The following is a 16,872-nucleotide window of genomic DNA, read 5'->3' on the forward strand; positions in this document are numbered from 1 at the left end:
ATGTTTAAGCCCTACACTTGAGCACCTTACTCTGACTGCAGGCAGCCCAGCTCTCTGCCTGCACCAGGAATTGCCCAGTGGTCTCTTGCTGCCACCTCCCAAAAGGAAAGAAAATCCACCACCCTCTCTCATGCCAGCAAAGCAAGGCTCAGGAGAACAAGACCACCTTGCCCGTTCTTTGCAAGCTGCTGAAACGGGACAAGGTTTAGGTTTAAAGTCGGTCCCTAGACCCAAGCTACCACCTTTTGCTGTTGCCCGAGACTTCTCCAGCCACTAAACCAATGCCTGAAAAGGGCATCAAGGGGCAACTGCCTGTTCCATAAGCTGGCGAGGAAAGACGACATACAAGAGAGCAGAGAGCGGAGTCAGCGCGCCTGGGGCTAGCAGGGAAGGACCAGGCATGTTTGTACAACTCCCAGGCAGCTGCTTCCTATGCTGGCTTACCTCGTCACAGGAAAACCACCCTGCAGCAGCCGCAGTCTCCCCGGCCCCGACCTAGCACAATTTGCCATCTGTCAGCGGGCCAGGGAGGAGAGCGCCAGGTTCGCTACTTGTCCCTGGCCAGGAAGTGTCCGAACGTCTGTCCCGAGTGTCCGGAGCCCTATTGTCTTTCAGAAGCTGCTGCTCTGATCTGGAGATCAATAGCCTGGTCCACGCTCCCAATATACTGTGCTTATCCTACTCTCCAAGCGGAAAGACACACGGAGCGGTAAATGCATACTTACAAAACTGCCTGACCACACGCGCTTGGTGTCTAGACGAACCCACATGACACAAATTCAGGCACCTGAACGGAGAAAAAGTGCTGCCCTGTTCTGCAAGCTGCCCACGGGCTCTTCTCCCAGTGCTCTCGGCACCGACGTCCTGCTGCTTTCACTCACCGCCGGGATAGTAAAAGGTTTCCAGGACTTCAAGAAATGCCCCGAGGCTTTTTGTATAAAAGACAGAGGAACCGCAATGGTGTCCTGATGCTCAGAGGGCTGATAATACTTTATAAAAACTTCTTAACAATGACATTTGGACTTGACTTTAGAATGTTATCAGCGAGTGGGAAGTACCCAAATAACCTATTTTCTTTTCTTGCAAAATAAATCATTAATGAACTTAATTCCTTGCCTCCAGGTTCACTTTACTTTCAGATCAGTTAAAAAAAAAAAAAAAAAAAGCAATAACACACACACTCAGAGAAAACCCAGAAAGCGGTGAGCTTTCAAAATCTTGGTTTCGGGAGCTTGTACAGGCACATAAATTACCATAGCCCCCAGCCTCTTTGTTTCAGCACAAGATAGCACGGCTGAAAACAACCACGTCCCTCCCCAGACCCAGTGCCCCCCACTCTGCCGACGTTACGCATTTACATGTGTCACTTTGAGTTAAAGGACTGTGCAATCAGGTCACTCTTTTGAGAGTAAATTGCATGAGAACAAACCGGGCAGCCACAGACAAGCAAGCATGGCTTTTGTTAACCGTTTTCTCACGAGCCCTTTTGCTACATTAAAAAAAAAAAAAAAAAGAAAGAAAGAAACAAAACAAAACGCAAGGCATCCTGCCACTCCACAACACAGCAAACACAAGGTCCCCGGGCCCTCGGGGGCACTTTGGGGCTCGATTCTGGGGGGAAGAACCGTATTTGCTGTCGCTCGAGACGCCCCGTTTGGGTCCCCACAAAGGGCTGGAAAACGAGCTGAGGCTCGTTTCCGAGAGAGGTTTGAGAAGCGAATGCCATAGGCTGAAAGCGAAATATTCTTCTTTGTCCGCAAGCCTTTTTAGCCCTCGAGGAAAAGTTGTTACCGCAGTTTGTGAGCGGGTCACCCCGGTGCTGCCCTACTAACGGGGCCCTTTGCAACAGGGAGCCTTGCTGAGCTCAAGGCTGACCGGGAAACAGTCAGCTCCGTCTTCGGGAGCTGGCCTGCGCAGCGCACGTCGCCAGGCCGACACGGCGCTCTGCTCTCCAGCCGCACAAGTGTCACAGCACCGCTACACGTGGCGAGCTGAGGACCGACTCCCTCGGTGCATGCTTGCAGGGTTCTGCGTGCTAGCGAGCACGTCCCTGGCTTAGTGGCAACGTAGCCATCTCGGTGGGTTGTGCTCAGCAGAGCTGTTGACCCGGGGGTCCTGGTGTTCCCACCCTGCACGGGATTCAGCGCAGCGTAGTCTGGACCAGGGTAGCAGACGCTTTGCACTCAGCGGAGTCCCTAAACATCCCAGTTCCCAGTATAGGCAGGATGTAGACCTTTGCTCAGACCCAGCCAAGCAGTTTCCAGCGCTCCCTGCACTGTTGCTCTGTGCAACATCCTAGACCACCACCAAGATTTTTCACAGCAGCCCTTGGCCTTTTCTCAGGGCATCGCCCTGCGTCCTACTTCTGGGCTACGCAAGCTCTTGGCAGCGCGGGCTGGCAGGAGGCGCCTGGATGTCCTCAGCAGCAATGCAGGCCCTGCCCACGTTCACCCCCTTGATTTTCCTTCCAAGGTTGGTCCCTTAGCTCCTGCAATCGGAGGCCGCTCGCCCGTAAGGACACTACTTACCACGCAGTAAGCCACCAGGGCTCCCTGTGCAAACCCCGCCAGCACGTCGGTGGGGTGGTGCTTGTGGTCGGACACGCGGGACAGTCCCGTGTAAAACGCCATCATGATGAGCGTGAACTGGAGGAGGGGGCGAAGCAGGCGGGCTCCCTTCCACGTGAATCTGGCCTGCAGATAAAACTACAAGAGAGAAGAGAGAAGAACAGAAGTAAGTTCAGGCTCTCTCAAAACAGCAGCAGTGCCCGAAACGGCTCCCAAAACACACACGTGCCCCCGTGCTCAAGGAAAGGGTAGTTTTCGGATAAAAAGGATGCATCTCGCCAGATGCATGCGATCACCGTCATCCATGTGTTTATAACTTCTGCCACCCAGGACACCAACCAGCAATAAATACAGTGCATTGAACCTAAACCTGAAGGATTTCCAGTTGCGGCTCCCTTGGCATTGCCAAGAGCACTGATAATACGGACGGAAAAAATGCAATTCTCCAACGTTTCCAGGAAGCGCAGGGAGTCTTTGGGGAAATGCTCTCTCTCCTACTTGGCCATAGGGTAAAAGCAATCCCTCGCTCTTACATATTCCCCGCTATGGGGTCTCTATCCGATCTCCAGGCTCGCGCCCCAGAGTTTGCGCACAAAATCCCAGGGCCGTGGGGGAAGTCGCTGCAACTCAGCAAGGGAAAAGAAAACGACCTGACCCGAAAAAGAAGAAGTCGCCGTGACGTCAAGTGGATATTGTCCCCCCCGGCAGTTATCTGGGGCTCGTTTCCGCTGCAAGCGGCGGGCGCAACCTACTTCCCAGGTTCCTGTGGGAACCGGGGAAACCAAACGGGAAGAGAGGACAGGAAAACGGGAACCTCCTGCCCGCAAATCAAAGCCGCGCGGAGCCCGGCTGCCCGTGCCCTGCCGCGGAGCGAGGAAGCGGAGCCTGGGCGGGGGCGAGGAGGCCGCCGGCGAGGAAGGCTGCGGGTCAGGGAGGCAGGGACCTGCTGGTGTCCCTGAAACATAAACGAGAATGAAGCTCTTGCCCAATCCCCTGAAGCCACAAATAACATAATAACACCGTTTACCTATAAAACCAGAAATAATGAGAAAGCTGATAAGGGGGAACTGCTGTGTTAGCTCATTAAGTGCACCCGTCTTGTTGCACGAACATTTTATTTACCGCTTTTGGAAAGAATATGCACAAGGCTCTTTAGAGGAAACGACGCATCAGGTCATTTGAATTGAGCAGATGCTTCAAGTTATCGGAATTGTTCACCCATCAGGACGGAGGAGAGCGGTACGAAGCCAGCCTGGTGCTGGCTAACGCATGCTGTGATTCGGGGCAATACATCTGCACAGACAGCCAGGGTCTGGGATCGGGGCTGCGCCCCCCCCTCCCCCCCCCCCCACACCCCCACTGTGCAAAACTTGTCCCCGTGGTGCCTAGAAGGATCTGAAAATTATTTAAAAAGTGGCACTGATGAAAAGGCGCTTTCCCTCCCTCAGCCACTTCTGAGCTCAAATGCTTTAGCTGTAAGATAAACCCCCTCCTGCACAGTCACTTCAAGTGCTGCAAGCAAACAGCTATGTGTTGCATTAGCAAGGAACCGTATCTTCTCTTTGCAGTGCTTAGGCTTCCTGAAATTTCATGGCCATGGAATTTATTCACCTAATGATCTGCTACTGAGGATGAAATGTGCAGGCAGGACAGCGCTGGGAAGCAAGTGGGGAAGTTGGTGATGCAGAGGGCAGGCATAGGGCTCTGACGTGCTTGGATAAACCTCCTCAGTGCAGAGATTGCGTCCCTGGAAAAAACAGCATTTGTGGAGAGCAGCATTTTTAAAGCAGGTGAAAAGGATAAAATACGTTTCTCTTGCCACAGGCATGTGGAAGGAGACACCGGAGGGAGATGCTGCAAGAACGACATATGCAAAAATCAAGTTTGAGGCTGTTGCTGTAGAGCAAAATTAGCTGAGTATTAGATCTTGTAAACTGTTCCCCTTAGTTCTGTCAGGAGGATTTGAAACCTGATGTCTTACTTTAGGCTCCAGGCTGCCTTCCATGGAATCCCTGGAGAAACAGAAATTTCCCCAAGTTTACCGCTGGCCAATCGGACATTTGTCCCTTCTTGAATCAGTATGTTCCCTCAAATCATTACATCCCACCAGCTAGGACTAAATAGGCAAGCCGGAGGTGAGCTAGCAAAACATTAAGTAAAAATTAGCCATAAAACACCAACACTGAATTTGAACACACAATAAAGCAGACATTTTGAGGGATGAAGTGATTAAAAAAATAAACAGTTCCATCAGCAGAAGAAAGACTGATGCCCGACTCGCTTCAGATTTGAGCTTTGGGCAAATTGACTTATTGACTAAATTATACTTGGATTTTACCTTTTCTTTATACACAATTACAAAACTGCCATCCTTTCCCCCGACCAGCCTCTGCCCCAGAGTACTCTGGCACTGACACACAGGTCACGCCGTCCCACTCCGGGAGCTGGCCAAAACGGTCAAAAATCACTTGGGGCAAAACTTGCACATGTTTGAATCCCAATGCCCCATTCCCCTCCTTCCGTGAACCTCGCAGGCGCCTTATGACTCCTGAGCCCCGGCTCAAATCAGCCCACGAGTTCAAAAGTTATCGGGAGTTGCGTACTGCCACGTGGGGAGGGTTGCCATAAGGAAACGGGACAAAGTAGTGCAAGAGTTGGCTTGTTTTTGACCCACTCCTTCCAAAACACAGTTCTGAGTTGTGTGTCTACGGCACGCGTGCCTGGTTAGCCTCCTAAAGGGTGTACGAGGGCAGAGCACACCGCACTGCTCATGTTAGGTGACACCTGGCTGCCCCGCACATCAGCATCTGCCCAACTCGGGAGACACAAACCCCCTACAGATACGGCTTGCTTCAGACACTGCACTGTAAACGGGAGGATCTACCACTGAACTCCTTTTCATTGCCACAATAAAAGTGCCACGCAAAAGTTGCTCTTTAGTTCTCCAGGCATAAGGAATGAAAAAGAAATGCATAACAGCGCTTTCATATTCCACAAGAGCATTAGGAGGATGAAGTATGTCCTACACCGGGATGCTGAGGATCCCGTAAGTAATTTAAAGCTTTGACTCAGGGTGCTCAAAACTTTTTTTTGCCCTTGGTATGAAAGAAAAACCTAGCTAATAAGAAGAAGATCAAAAAGCAAAAAAAGACACGGGGTGGCGAGGAGAACTGAAAGTGCAGAATTTTCCTGGAACAGTAATTAGCGCTATTACTGTGAAATGGGAAGTTCCTGGCAGTTTATCTGAAAACCTGCTTTTGAAACAGACTGTGAGGAAATTTCCAGCGATCCCTGCAAAGCACTGCCAGGTTTTCATGGGAAGGTGGGGAGGGACGGAGTCCTGCCTGGAGGCGGAAGGACAAGCATGGCCACAACCCATGATGTTCCCACCGTGGAATATCACACAGCCACAGAAAGTCCAGAACGTCAGACGGCACAAGCCTGCTGAAAGCATGGATGAAACGAACTGAGATGATGTGCAGGAGGAGCTAGCTGGAGCTCCCAGCCTCTGCCTGACTCCTGGCAGGAGCGCATTACCACACAGCAGATGCCTTTGGGGACACTACAAGGCCTTTCTCCTGCCAGGGGACTTCTGTGGTGTTGGGTCACTGTTAGCCTCCAATGGGCTTTCTGCCACCCACGGATCCCATCCAGCTTCACACCCTGCCCACCGCAAGGCTGACCTCCCGTAACCACATCCTTTCCTCATTGCTAAGATTTCCTTCTTGGAAATGCATGGCCTTAGCATGTTTCTCTGACAGTATTTGGACTTGACCTGAAGTTTCCTCCTTTTCCACCTCCATCTGCAAGTGGAGTGGTACCCAAGAGTGTTATCGGGGCAAAATCCCTCAAAAAAGAAAAGAAAGCAAAAGCCTCTCTGCGAACCAGACACGAGGCACATCAACACCCCCAGCCAAGCACGCTGCTCCCGGGTAGCGGTTGCAGCCATATCCTCCCGCCCCCGGCAGGAATATTATGATCGATTTGGCAGCGCAGCTCTGCCCCAGCCCCTGATGTAATTCCATTTTATTCGCTAAATGAGGTCATCACAGTCCACAAGCACCAGAGAGCCTCCTTTGCAGAGGCACCTCATAATTCAACACTGTTAGGACCTTACCTGCTCTTCAGAATTTCACCCCTCTACCTTGACTCCAGTAGGAAGCCCCAATACAAAACGTCATGTTCACCAAAGTACACAAAACCTAGCCACGTCTGTCACTTTTTACATAAATCAGCAGAGCGCACTAAAACCTAGTCTGATCTGAAGTCTTCGGCTTCACCCACCCACCAGATACAGAAGCTGCCCTGCTCCACTCCCATTTTCTCCCAAATTCAGCAACGTTGGTAGGGGCATCTTCTGTGCATCTATCTGTGATTTCAGGGTACTGAGTGCTGTAAAGAATCAGTATCGGGGTCTCGTGGGCCTACCACCGCGTGCCGAGCACTCCCCGCTTACAGGCACGCGATGCCGCGAGACAAAACCGAGAGGTGTGGGTCAGGACCGGAGGGCTGTGCGCAAGGCGCGCTTACACACCTCCTCCTTCCGCAGCCTGCTATAAATATGTATTACGGGTTCGCTCGGCCAAGGAGCAACAAAGCAAGGAAAATTAAGACAAAGAGGACTACCCAAGTGTCATTTCCCCTTTAAAATTTTTATACAAAGGCCTGATGTTAATTGGGTATTCCTGGTGACGAGACGACTGCAAAATAATTGTAGCCCTGAAGTCTCAGTGTTTATAACCAAATCTTAAGGAGTTTTTACTGGGTTGCGAGCGCCTTTCTGTGCAACTTTTCCCCTAAAGCACTCCAGGGCTTGGCGTGTACTCACGTTTCCCGAACGGACACCAATGGCCAAACCGCTTCTCCCTACCGGCTGCTCCGCCGCTTCAGCGCGCAGCGGAGAAAAGCCAAACCTGTACCCAGACAGCAGATTTTGCGCATCGATCTGTCACCCATGAGAGCATAGGCAAGCACACTCCCAATGAAACGCTCCTGCTGCCCGTGTCCTGAGACTCTGCACTTTTAATGGGGCCAGACGTAAAGCGTGGGCAGGGGTGGTGTCTGTCCCGCGACGAACTGAAGCTTTCTGGCCCCCTCGGCTTTTTGTCAGGTGGGTCTGCGAACTTTAAAACAGTCATAATCCTAAACGCGCTGTAAGATTAATGCTCGGGAGCGCCAGGAAAAAGGGGAAGTGACTTAACCTCTAAAAATGAAATCTTGCTTAATATGGAGTTTAGGAAGACACTGTACTTACTAATCAGCTACATTTCTGCAGTAATCCCGCGGTCCGACAAACGCCCCCCAAAAGTCCATTTAGAGGCACGACGGCCGTCACGGCCAATGCCCCCAGGCTGCAAGAGATTCCCCGGAAACGCGGAGGCTCCCCTTTTCCAAAGGTCTCCGCCAACACTCCCGGCACGGCAGCAACCTGCAGCAGCAGCACAGCCAACGCTCGCTGCTCAGGCACCGGAGAGCAAACGTTTTGTTTAGACTGAGCTGATCCCCTGGTTAAGCCGATGAAGCCGATTTCCTCGAGGCATCTGCCTTGCGGAACAGGACAACGCTGCAACTTTGCTGTTTCAAGCAAGTCGCCAGGAAACCCGCTCGTTCGATCAGCTGGGCAAGGCGGCGGCGTTTATTTTGTGCAGAAGAAAACCTCACCAGGCTAACGCAATCTCTTTTTTTTTTATTATTTTTGCTATTTGCATGGGTCAACAAGCTCGTTCCGGCTCTGCGATGTCTTGGCCCGACTCCGGCGGCAGGAGGGCAGCAGGGAGGGCTCCGGCGCCGAGAGGTGGGACGCCCCAGAGTGACGGAGAGCAGGGAGCCGCGAGACAAGCTTAAGGTCTCATTTCCTCGCCTCACACACTCGCCGCCTAACGCTGTCTTGTCTCAAGCTGCCTTTTTCTCCCTCCAATTTACGACCGAACAGCTAGCGTAATTTTTCCATGACTTTTTAAGGCGCGGAGCCAGGCGAGGGGTCACCCATCCAAGGGCTTGAGCAGGCGGATGATGAGCCTGGGGCGACAACCCCCAGTGCCAGGCAGTGGCTAAAAGCCAATTTTAAAGCACGGTGCAAAACCAGGAGAAAACCAGGCAGCAGGAATCAGTGCAAACCACCGTCAGAAAATAATAGGCGCTTTTTTTTTCTTCATTGCTCAGTGCAGGCAGAGCCCTGGAGGGTTTTCCCCTGAGGAAGCCCAGAAGATTTGTCCCTGCCCCAAAGGAGCCAGCAGAGCAAATCCCTGCTCTGCTTCCCAAAAAGGGCCAGGAGCAGCATCACTTAAACACCCCAGGGATATCACACCTCGAAGGATGACCCGAACTTTGCCGAGCGTTTGGGGAGGAACCGCCGCCGACTCGACGGGGACCGGCAGCCCTTGCCGTTTCCCCACGGCGGGCTCGAAAGCAGCCCAGAAAGCAGGGCTGACTTCGCCGACCGGCTGCAGAGCTCCTCGGAAAGAAAGAAATAATCCCCCCGTCCCGCTCCCCTCCATGCGGCATAAGCGACGACTTCCAAACTCAGCCCGGAAAGTTTTGCAAAATCCCGCGGCTGCGATTTCTGCACGTTGGCTTTGGCACGGCGACGAGCGCTTCCCCGGGCTGCAAGGGGACCTCTCACCCGCCGGCTGCAAGGGCAGCCGCCGCGCTTGCGGGTCCGCAAACCGGGCTCCGTCTCGGGGATGCGCTCGGGGCAGAAGGGGATTTGGTGGAAGCGGTGGTTTTTGTTGGCGGGGCAAAACCAAAACGCTCATTTAGCAAGCGGTGGCATGGGGCTGGTTTCTCTTACTCTCCCTCACTCGGGGTTGGGGAGGGGAGCGCGTACAATTTGGGGGGTAGCGGCAGCAGGGAGCGGCCAACTTCTTTCACAGCCCATCACCTTGCAAGTCTTTGACCTCATTATTGTAGCACGGCTGAGAGGAAATGGCATAAATGTTTACAGAATAAATCTGAAGGGCTTTGAGAAAAAAGGGGGGAAACCTGAAAGAATTCAACACAGGCTCCCCCCCCCCCCCCGCCCCAAACAGCCTGAAAAGCCTCGTAATTAAATTACAGAAACTGCTTCCAGCCAAGGGGGGAGAAACCCAGGGATTAACAACTGGGGGGAGCAGTGGCAATTTATCTTTTCAGAGGGCAAAGTAAAGGAGTGGGGGGGGGGCAGCACTGTGCACAGATAAATAGAAGTTCGTGTTTAATGTTTTCATACGTGCAGTGCTGTTCCTCTGCTTTCCAGGCTGAGGCTGCAGGAGATATGGGGGTCACAGATCTCTAAAAGAACCCGAAACCCTTTTCTAATTTTTTTTTTCTTTTGCACAAATCACTATCCAAATCCCCTTCCCAAAAAAAGCTTACTGGAGGGGTCCACCCATAATTGACCCATGCTAGGGCCCTTCGCCAGGTCTGCGGAGCATGCCTCCAGCAGCTAACGGCAGGAAGCACCTTGGCACGCCGCTCTATTCAAAGCCCGAGCACAGGAAGGGTAGAGCCATTTCTCACTGACAAAGGAAAACAAGCCCCAGCTCTCAGCTCTTGGATCCAGCCGGTGGGCTACTTCACCTGCTCTGCAGATTTGACCCCAAAGGGAGCGCAGAAATCAGCCTCCAGGCTGCTGAAGATGCCAAGCGGGCATCTTCATCGCTTGCCACAGCCCCCGTCGGGCAGCGCTTTGGCTCACCCCAACGGCAACCGCAACGCAAGGCGAGCAAAAATGCACAAGTCATCCACGGATGTAGAACAACTCGGATTTAATTGCAGCCTTGGCCACAGCCGAAAGCTGCATAGCTCAGCTCTAACCTCAGCAATCGCTATCCCAAATCACGCCCCCCCCACCCCAACTCCAGCCCCGAGAACGGGCTGGTTCTGGCTTTTTTCCTCTTTGCTACTGAATGTGGGTGAGCCCTTCGGAGGGAGGAGGGTTGAATTAGATCAGTCTCAAATAAGGCTGAGGTTACTTACCACCAAATAAAGCATGGTGTAGAGGGAGAACGACGCGTGCCCGGAGAAGAAGGACTTCCTGTAAAACAAAGAAGGTGCTAAGAACCAGCCGCTATATTATAACACTGTAATATTATACGCAACATAGTGACTTGCCTGTTACTACTGAGAAGGTGCCAAGGGCAGAGGGACTGCGGGAACCACAACCCCCAGCCGCCTGGGTTATGAAACCCCTGTTCGTCACCCTTCTTGTTCACGAGGGCAGAAAAGGAGTGGATGGGCAGGATGTGTGCATTGTTACTGCCTTCCTGGTCTAGCCGTGGGACAGCACGGTTACTTCCAGGACAGCCCGATAACTCATCGGCTAGCCTCAAATAACCAGGAAATCGTAAAGAAATAAAAAGCCAGCCCTTCTGCAGTTGCTTAATTGCAGTCTGCAAAATGTGCCCCTAGAAACATCAGAACTAAGGATCTGATGGATCGCACAAAGAGCATGGAAGGAACCGGCTGGCAGCTTGTCCTTGGCGGTGCTCTCTGCGAAAGCAAACCTCGCCACTCTGCTCCACGTGGAAGTCCAAACCGCTTACCATTAATTGAGCTCTCATGGTGAATTCCCACATTGAGCAACAGTTTGTGAAACAATAGTGTAGGAGTAAACAGAGAGGAAAAGAAGGATTATTCAGCAGACTTCAGCAACTCCAGGGGGAAACTGCCCAGTGCTGGTGGATGAAGTTACAGCCTTCCCAGAGAAAGAAGTATTAAAATGCTGGCAGACAAACCCTGAGAAATATTTTGTGTGACAGACCATTTTGGCAGCAGCAGCTTTTTTTTTTTTTCTTTTTTTTTTTTTTGCTTCTTATACCAAAGAAAGGGCTCTCACCTGGCTTCCTGGACTTTGCTGTCACTTCCCCTACAGGTGTAGTTCTGAATGTAAACTCCCTTAGTGCAGTTGATCGTCGAGAAATCGAGATTGCAAACGTCCAGGAAATGAGGTCGCAAGCGCCCGACGGACACTTTGGCAATGTCTGTGAAGGACTGGCTGATGGCACAACCAAAAACAAAACAGCCCACTTGCTTGTACAGCGCTGCCACGTACGGGTTCCGGATGAAGGATCGTGACTTCTCCTTCAAGTAGTGGATCCGGTAGAGCTCTCCCGTTATAATCTGGTGGGGAAACACAAGATAGATGGGGCTATAGTTAGAAAGCAGGAAGGGGGCTGTGCATAACTGGTCACAGGGGACAAACGCCCAGCTGAGACAGCAAGACAAACCTCTGCCACTAAGCAAGCCAGAAGATCCCAAACTCATGCTCAAACAGGCTGGCTGATGACTTGTCGGCTTAAAGCCAGAATCGTGTCTCACACAGAAGGCAAATATCTTTCTGAACAAAACACATTTATCCATAAATCCCTTCTTGAAAGCCAGTTCAAACCAGATGAGTACAATTTGCCTGTAAAAGAGCTATGAGATGTCATTACACCTCAGGCTGGTGGTAACATCTCAGGTGCAACACTGGCTAAAACAGACAAACATGCTTCTGCAAAAGCAGGGAGCTCTGCACAAGTGGGGCTTCCCAAGGCACCTCTCTCCCCAGGCCCCTTCTTTGCCAAAGAGGCACCTGAAGAAACTGGTTTCACACTATTTGTCTATGGATTCAATACGGCCCTCGAGAATCACCTCACCAGGGCACAAAAAAAGGGGCATCCCTGCAACTGGAGAGCTGCCCCATGGACGCTGCACCTCAGTTGACCTCTCCAGATGGAGAAGACCATTGATAAACTACTCCCAGCAAGGACATCCGGCAAGAGACCTTGGACACCGCTGCTCTTCCTAACACTAAACCACCTCTGCGTCCAAGCATCCTTTTTGCGTGCGTGCACAAGGATGAGATAGAAGAACATCCTCCTTTCCTAATCGGTTGCTGCATGAAGCCAGCTGCCCGTTCCCAGCAGCATGGGAAGTAATAGGACCCCACATCAACATCCTATTTTGCACAAAAGCCTTGCCCCTTGCACTCGGGTGAAATGAAACTCGACCAAACCAGCAAAGGCTTTTGCTGTGCAACGCTCCCAGAGGCAGATCCGCAAGAGGCAGCGGCTCTGCTCTCCCTCCAGCGCGGGTACACCACTCCCCACAGCCTGGTAGGGACAACCCGTTCCCTTTGCTCTTCTCGGTCCCAGGAGCTCAACTCACGAATCTACTTCCCTATTGAGGAAAGGATATTCCACGATTCGCCTTCTCGTGACCCTCCTCAGTCTCCCATTATTCACGGCCTCTCAGGAAGCAGTACCTCTTTTCAAAATTTTGTTTACGGAAAGATTCCAAGGATGAAGCTGGACTTTGTTTCCTTATGTTGCCGTATCTTTAGAGAACTGCTAATGGTGCCCCAGATCTACACCGGTGCAACGGAAATACAAATTTACCATAAAACAGATCAAGAATCAGTGTTGGTTTGGGAAGGAGGGGCCAGAGCTGCTGTGGCAAATTATTCTGGGGAAAAAAACCCAACTTCAGGGCCTTATTATCCGCCTCTCTGAAAATGACAACAGGGGAAGACACAGAAATCCCCAAGGTTTTCAGATTCTGGTCCCAAACTTGCAGTCACCAGCCCCAATGGAAACTGTGCAGAGCCTTCACAAACACCAGGTATTTCTGGGAATTTCAAGGGGTCTCGCAGTTGCTCAGCAGCAAATTATGTATTTCTCGTGCCCCTTACGGGGGTGTTGGGTTCTGACAACGTCGCCATAAATCTCCGTCATGAACCAGAGGGCTTGGCTTCTTGTAATCCTAGCTCTTAAAAGGCCGTTTAATGAAAATCAGGCTGTGAAATGAAGTCCAAATGTCTCACCTCTCCGAAAGAGGCAAAGGCTTAAATTGTTCTCTGCCGCGTTACACACCTACTTTTTGAGCTCCCGATTTACAGCTTTAGGATTTTATTCATTACGTTAAATGTTTTTATACCTGAGCCGTAAAAGGAGATGTTTTTTTTTTCTGCTGCCCCCCGGTCCCTGCCCCCTTCTCTGCTCCCGTCGAAAGGACTGTGATATGAAATTTAACTGTCAGGAAAAATGCCTTCATGTTAATCCCTTTCTGAAACAGCCAGCGATATCCCTCCCCACGTGGCAGCCCGCCAGCTGCAGGCAGGAGAGACGGCTCCCCTACCTACCTTTTTAAAAGCTTGGCACAACAGTTGGAAACTCATAAACTGGAAAAGCATGGCAATTAGACTAAGAGGAGATGAAACTGTATCATTGTTTGAACTCTCTAGTACCGCGGCTTGAAAAACAAAGGTTGACCCAAAGCAGCTGAAATTACAGCGAGGCAGGCCTTATCAGAGGGAGATACAACTACAATAATAAAAAATAAAGACCAAGCCAGAGCTTCTACTAGCATGTTTTGCACAGAAATGTGCTGGGTGGCTGCGCTGTCACCCAAGGTTTGCAAGTCCCAGCTAAGATCCGCTCCTGGGAGGCTGGTCCGGACCAAGCGTGGTCCGGGGACCTGTAGCTATCCTGATCCAGAGTCCTTTTAATCCTTGCAAACTCCAAAGACCATGCAGACAACAGTTTATCTCCATTTTGAACTATCTTCAAATACAGCCAGGAAATATATTTGCATGAGAGAGGCCAGTCATCCCGTGCGGCTGCCGATCCCGCGTCTCTCGGGGCTTGCTGGTGTATCTGGCGCAGCACAAGCATCCCTGTGGGCTGCCACCATGGGCACCGAGAAGGACGTACAGACGCCCACCGCAGCCTCCCGAAAGCTCGGGTGCCTGACTTCAGGCAGGGAAGAGCTGCAAGGCTCAAAACGCAGGGCTTTTGCCAAGGGAAAAAAGAGCTGAATCAAAGACGGCATCTGAAACCTGCCCATGTTATTCAGAGTTCCCAAATAGATCCACTGAAACCCAAGGCTCTCAGCTGGTGAAAGACACGACCATTTTATACAGGGCCCGACAAAAGTCTGGGGATTAATATTTTTCTCTCCCTGCTGGTGGTCTTGGTAATTGCACACATGTAGCAGATTGTAAATTGGAGACTTCATTCCCTCACTAATATGCTGCTGGGCAGCCATCAGCCCTCCCCGCTTAGCTAAAACCATGGCTCAACCTTAACGAGAAGCCAAAATGGGGTAAACTTGGGTTTTGGCAATGCTGCCCCTGATAAAGCATGGCAGGGAAAAACTAATGCAGCACAGATGGGCACGAACTAAAAATGCATTCTGAAAAAGCAAGTCTTAAAGATATTATGCTCTTCTTCTGCCTTTTGTCTTTGGCAAGTCATTTGCCTGGGACGTATGCAGTGTCTGTAGGAAGTGTGTAATTCCCAGAGGGAATTGCCAGAAACACTTAAAGATGGTCATTAGCAAGAAGCCAACACCAAACTTTTCTCTGTTGACGAATGCCTTTTGCATATTTGTGGTTCTCATGCCTATTTCATCATTGTCATAAGTCATCACCAGTGATCCAATTAGCCTGTAATTAGTTTTCCAATCTTTCTAATCGGTTATGTCTCTGGTGTGTTGTTCAGCAGGTCTAATCACATAGAAGTGTATCGCCTTTAACTGTAAAATATTCAGCTAATCCAGTTATGTAACTTTGATCATCTAGGAAATTCACTTTTCTGGGTGTTTTTCTGTACACTTTCACGATCTGTCAAAAACACAAACCTGGGCCTGAGCAGCAGCAACATGGATGAAGAGGCTCAGGAAGCGGAGAAGAGCACCTTCCACCCTGAGGTCATGGGTCCAGACCCAAACCCTAGCTGGAAAAACCCGGCAGTCGCTACCATCCCCAGGTTGTTCAGCAGCCAATGTACAAATATGACTGTGGGGGCTTGAGATCAGAGGGTGCAACACAGCAGGATGGCAGAAAGCTCTTCAGGGATCTGCACAGAGGCTGAGCTGTGGTCTTGCACGTAGGGCGCACTGGAGGCAGCAATGGCTCCTCTACATGGCTAGGCCAGGAGCTGGCCCGTTTGCTCTCCACCATGAGCTGGTGAGTGTGCAAAAACCAACGATCCAACAGCCATGGCCTTCCTGGGGACAGTCCTCCTTGGTGCCTCAGATGGTCACATTAAACATCTCCCAACAGCAGAAGCATTTCAGAAAGACTGAGAGCAGAAAGCCCAGGGGCAGGAGCCGCTTAAGGGTCAGCTGCATGCATAATTGCAAAGAGGGAAATTTGCCTTAAATCAGTAAATATGTAGGTATGAAAAACAAATGCATATCCCCTTATGCTCTGGTAGAGCAAAGGTCTTAGCCTCTGATGTTTACTTAACAAGAACTCTCGATGTCTTCGAGCCATTTAAAACATGACCTGGACCTTTTACTCTGGCCTAGACTGCCAATGACGCCATTTAAAGCAAGGGTGTGAAATTTTGGCTTCACCGTCCAAAATCCCATCTCCCCGAAAGTCCTCATACTGCTGTCTTGCCTTTCAAAGGCAAACGTTTTGAGTGAAAGGAGAGGAATTAGTGCTTTGTGGATTTGGAAGGAATTCCTATTATGCTACAATAATTCTGGTATCTGGGTTACATCTGAAAAAGAGGTCAGACTGACTTGAATTTTCCAAATATCCTGCCATAGCAAAGAAATCTGTTCCTTCAGTTCCTTGTGAGCTGTTTGTATCACTCAACAGCAAATAACCGAGCTTTTGAATTTACCTTATTAAGTTACATTTGTTGTGGGCACAGCGAAACCAGTGCAGAAACATCTAACTCTTTGAGGGATTTTCTTTTTCTTTTAATTGACCTGCTATTTCATGGTAGAAAGCTGACGGATCCAATAGGCAGCTGATTATGTTTCCAGCTTCAGTTCCAACTCCTGTATTTGCCGCTGCCTCATTACTGATCAGAAGCCCACTCTGCATGGAGCCACAATGACGACAGGTCAGGCAGTAATGCGAAAATGAGAGGCTTTTTCATTTTATTTTTATGGCTTTTCCACACTCAGGGGTAATTCACCTGCAGGGTAAAAATTCTTCTGTTTATAGATTTGGGGGTTTTGTCGCCTGTCGGGGTTTGTTTGGAGGAGGGAAGGGGAAAAGGGCAATGCAGTGTCGGGGACCGCTTTTACTAAGTGCATATATCGGGCCAGGAAACGACGTGGAGATCAATGCAAGCTGACAACTGCACTGCTCCGCAAACCCACAGGCCATTTCTCCAGAAATCAAAAAGACAAAGCCCAAAAGGCAGAGGAGGAATCGGCCCCTGGGTTTGGTAGACCAAAGCGCTCCCATGCTGCAGAGATGCGTTGGGCTCCCTGGAAAACCCCAGCAGCTGCCGTCTGCGCTCCCGGGCGCTCGTGCACCCACCCACGCCGGCCACCTGCATCCTGTGACACCCCGGAGCTCGAGCTGCCCGTGGGCAGAGCG

At 50.9% G+C, this 16,872-nt stretch overlaps 1 protein-coding gene across 1 annotated transcript in view; it reads right to left on the reverse strand.

Moving 5' to 3' along the window:
• PLPP3 (phospholipid phosphatase 3) overlaps positions 1-16,872 on the reverse strand; it is a 48,559-nt gene that overhangs the window by 3,587 nt on the left and 28,100 nt on the right. Inside the window, exons 3-5 of the mRNA XM_068953241.1 lie at positions 11,383-11,666; positions 10,524-10,581; positions 2,529-2,705 (exon numbers count right to left, since the gene is read on the reverse strand). Coding sequence (XP_068809342.1) covers positions 2,529-2,705; positions 10,524-10,581; positions 11,383-11,666 — 519 coding nt within the window. The remainder of the gene's footprint in view (positions 1-2,528; positions 2,706-10,523; positions 10,582-11,382; positions 11,667-16,872) is intronic.

This window comes from Struthio camelus, chromosome 8, assembly GCF_040807025.1.
Source record: "Struthio camelus isolate bStrCam1 chromosome 8, bStrCam1.hap1, whole genome shotgun sequence".
NCBI lineage: Eukaryota > Metazoa > Chordata > Aves > Struthioniformes > Struthionidae > Struthio > Struthio camelus.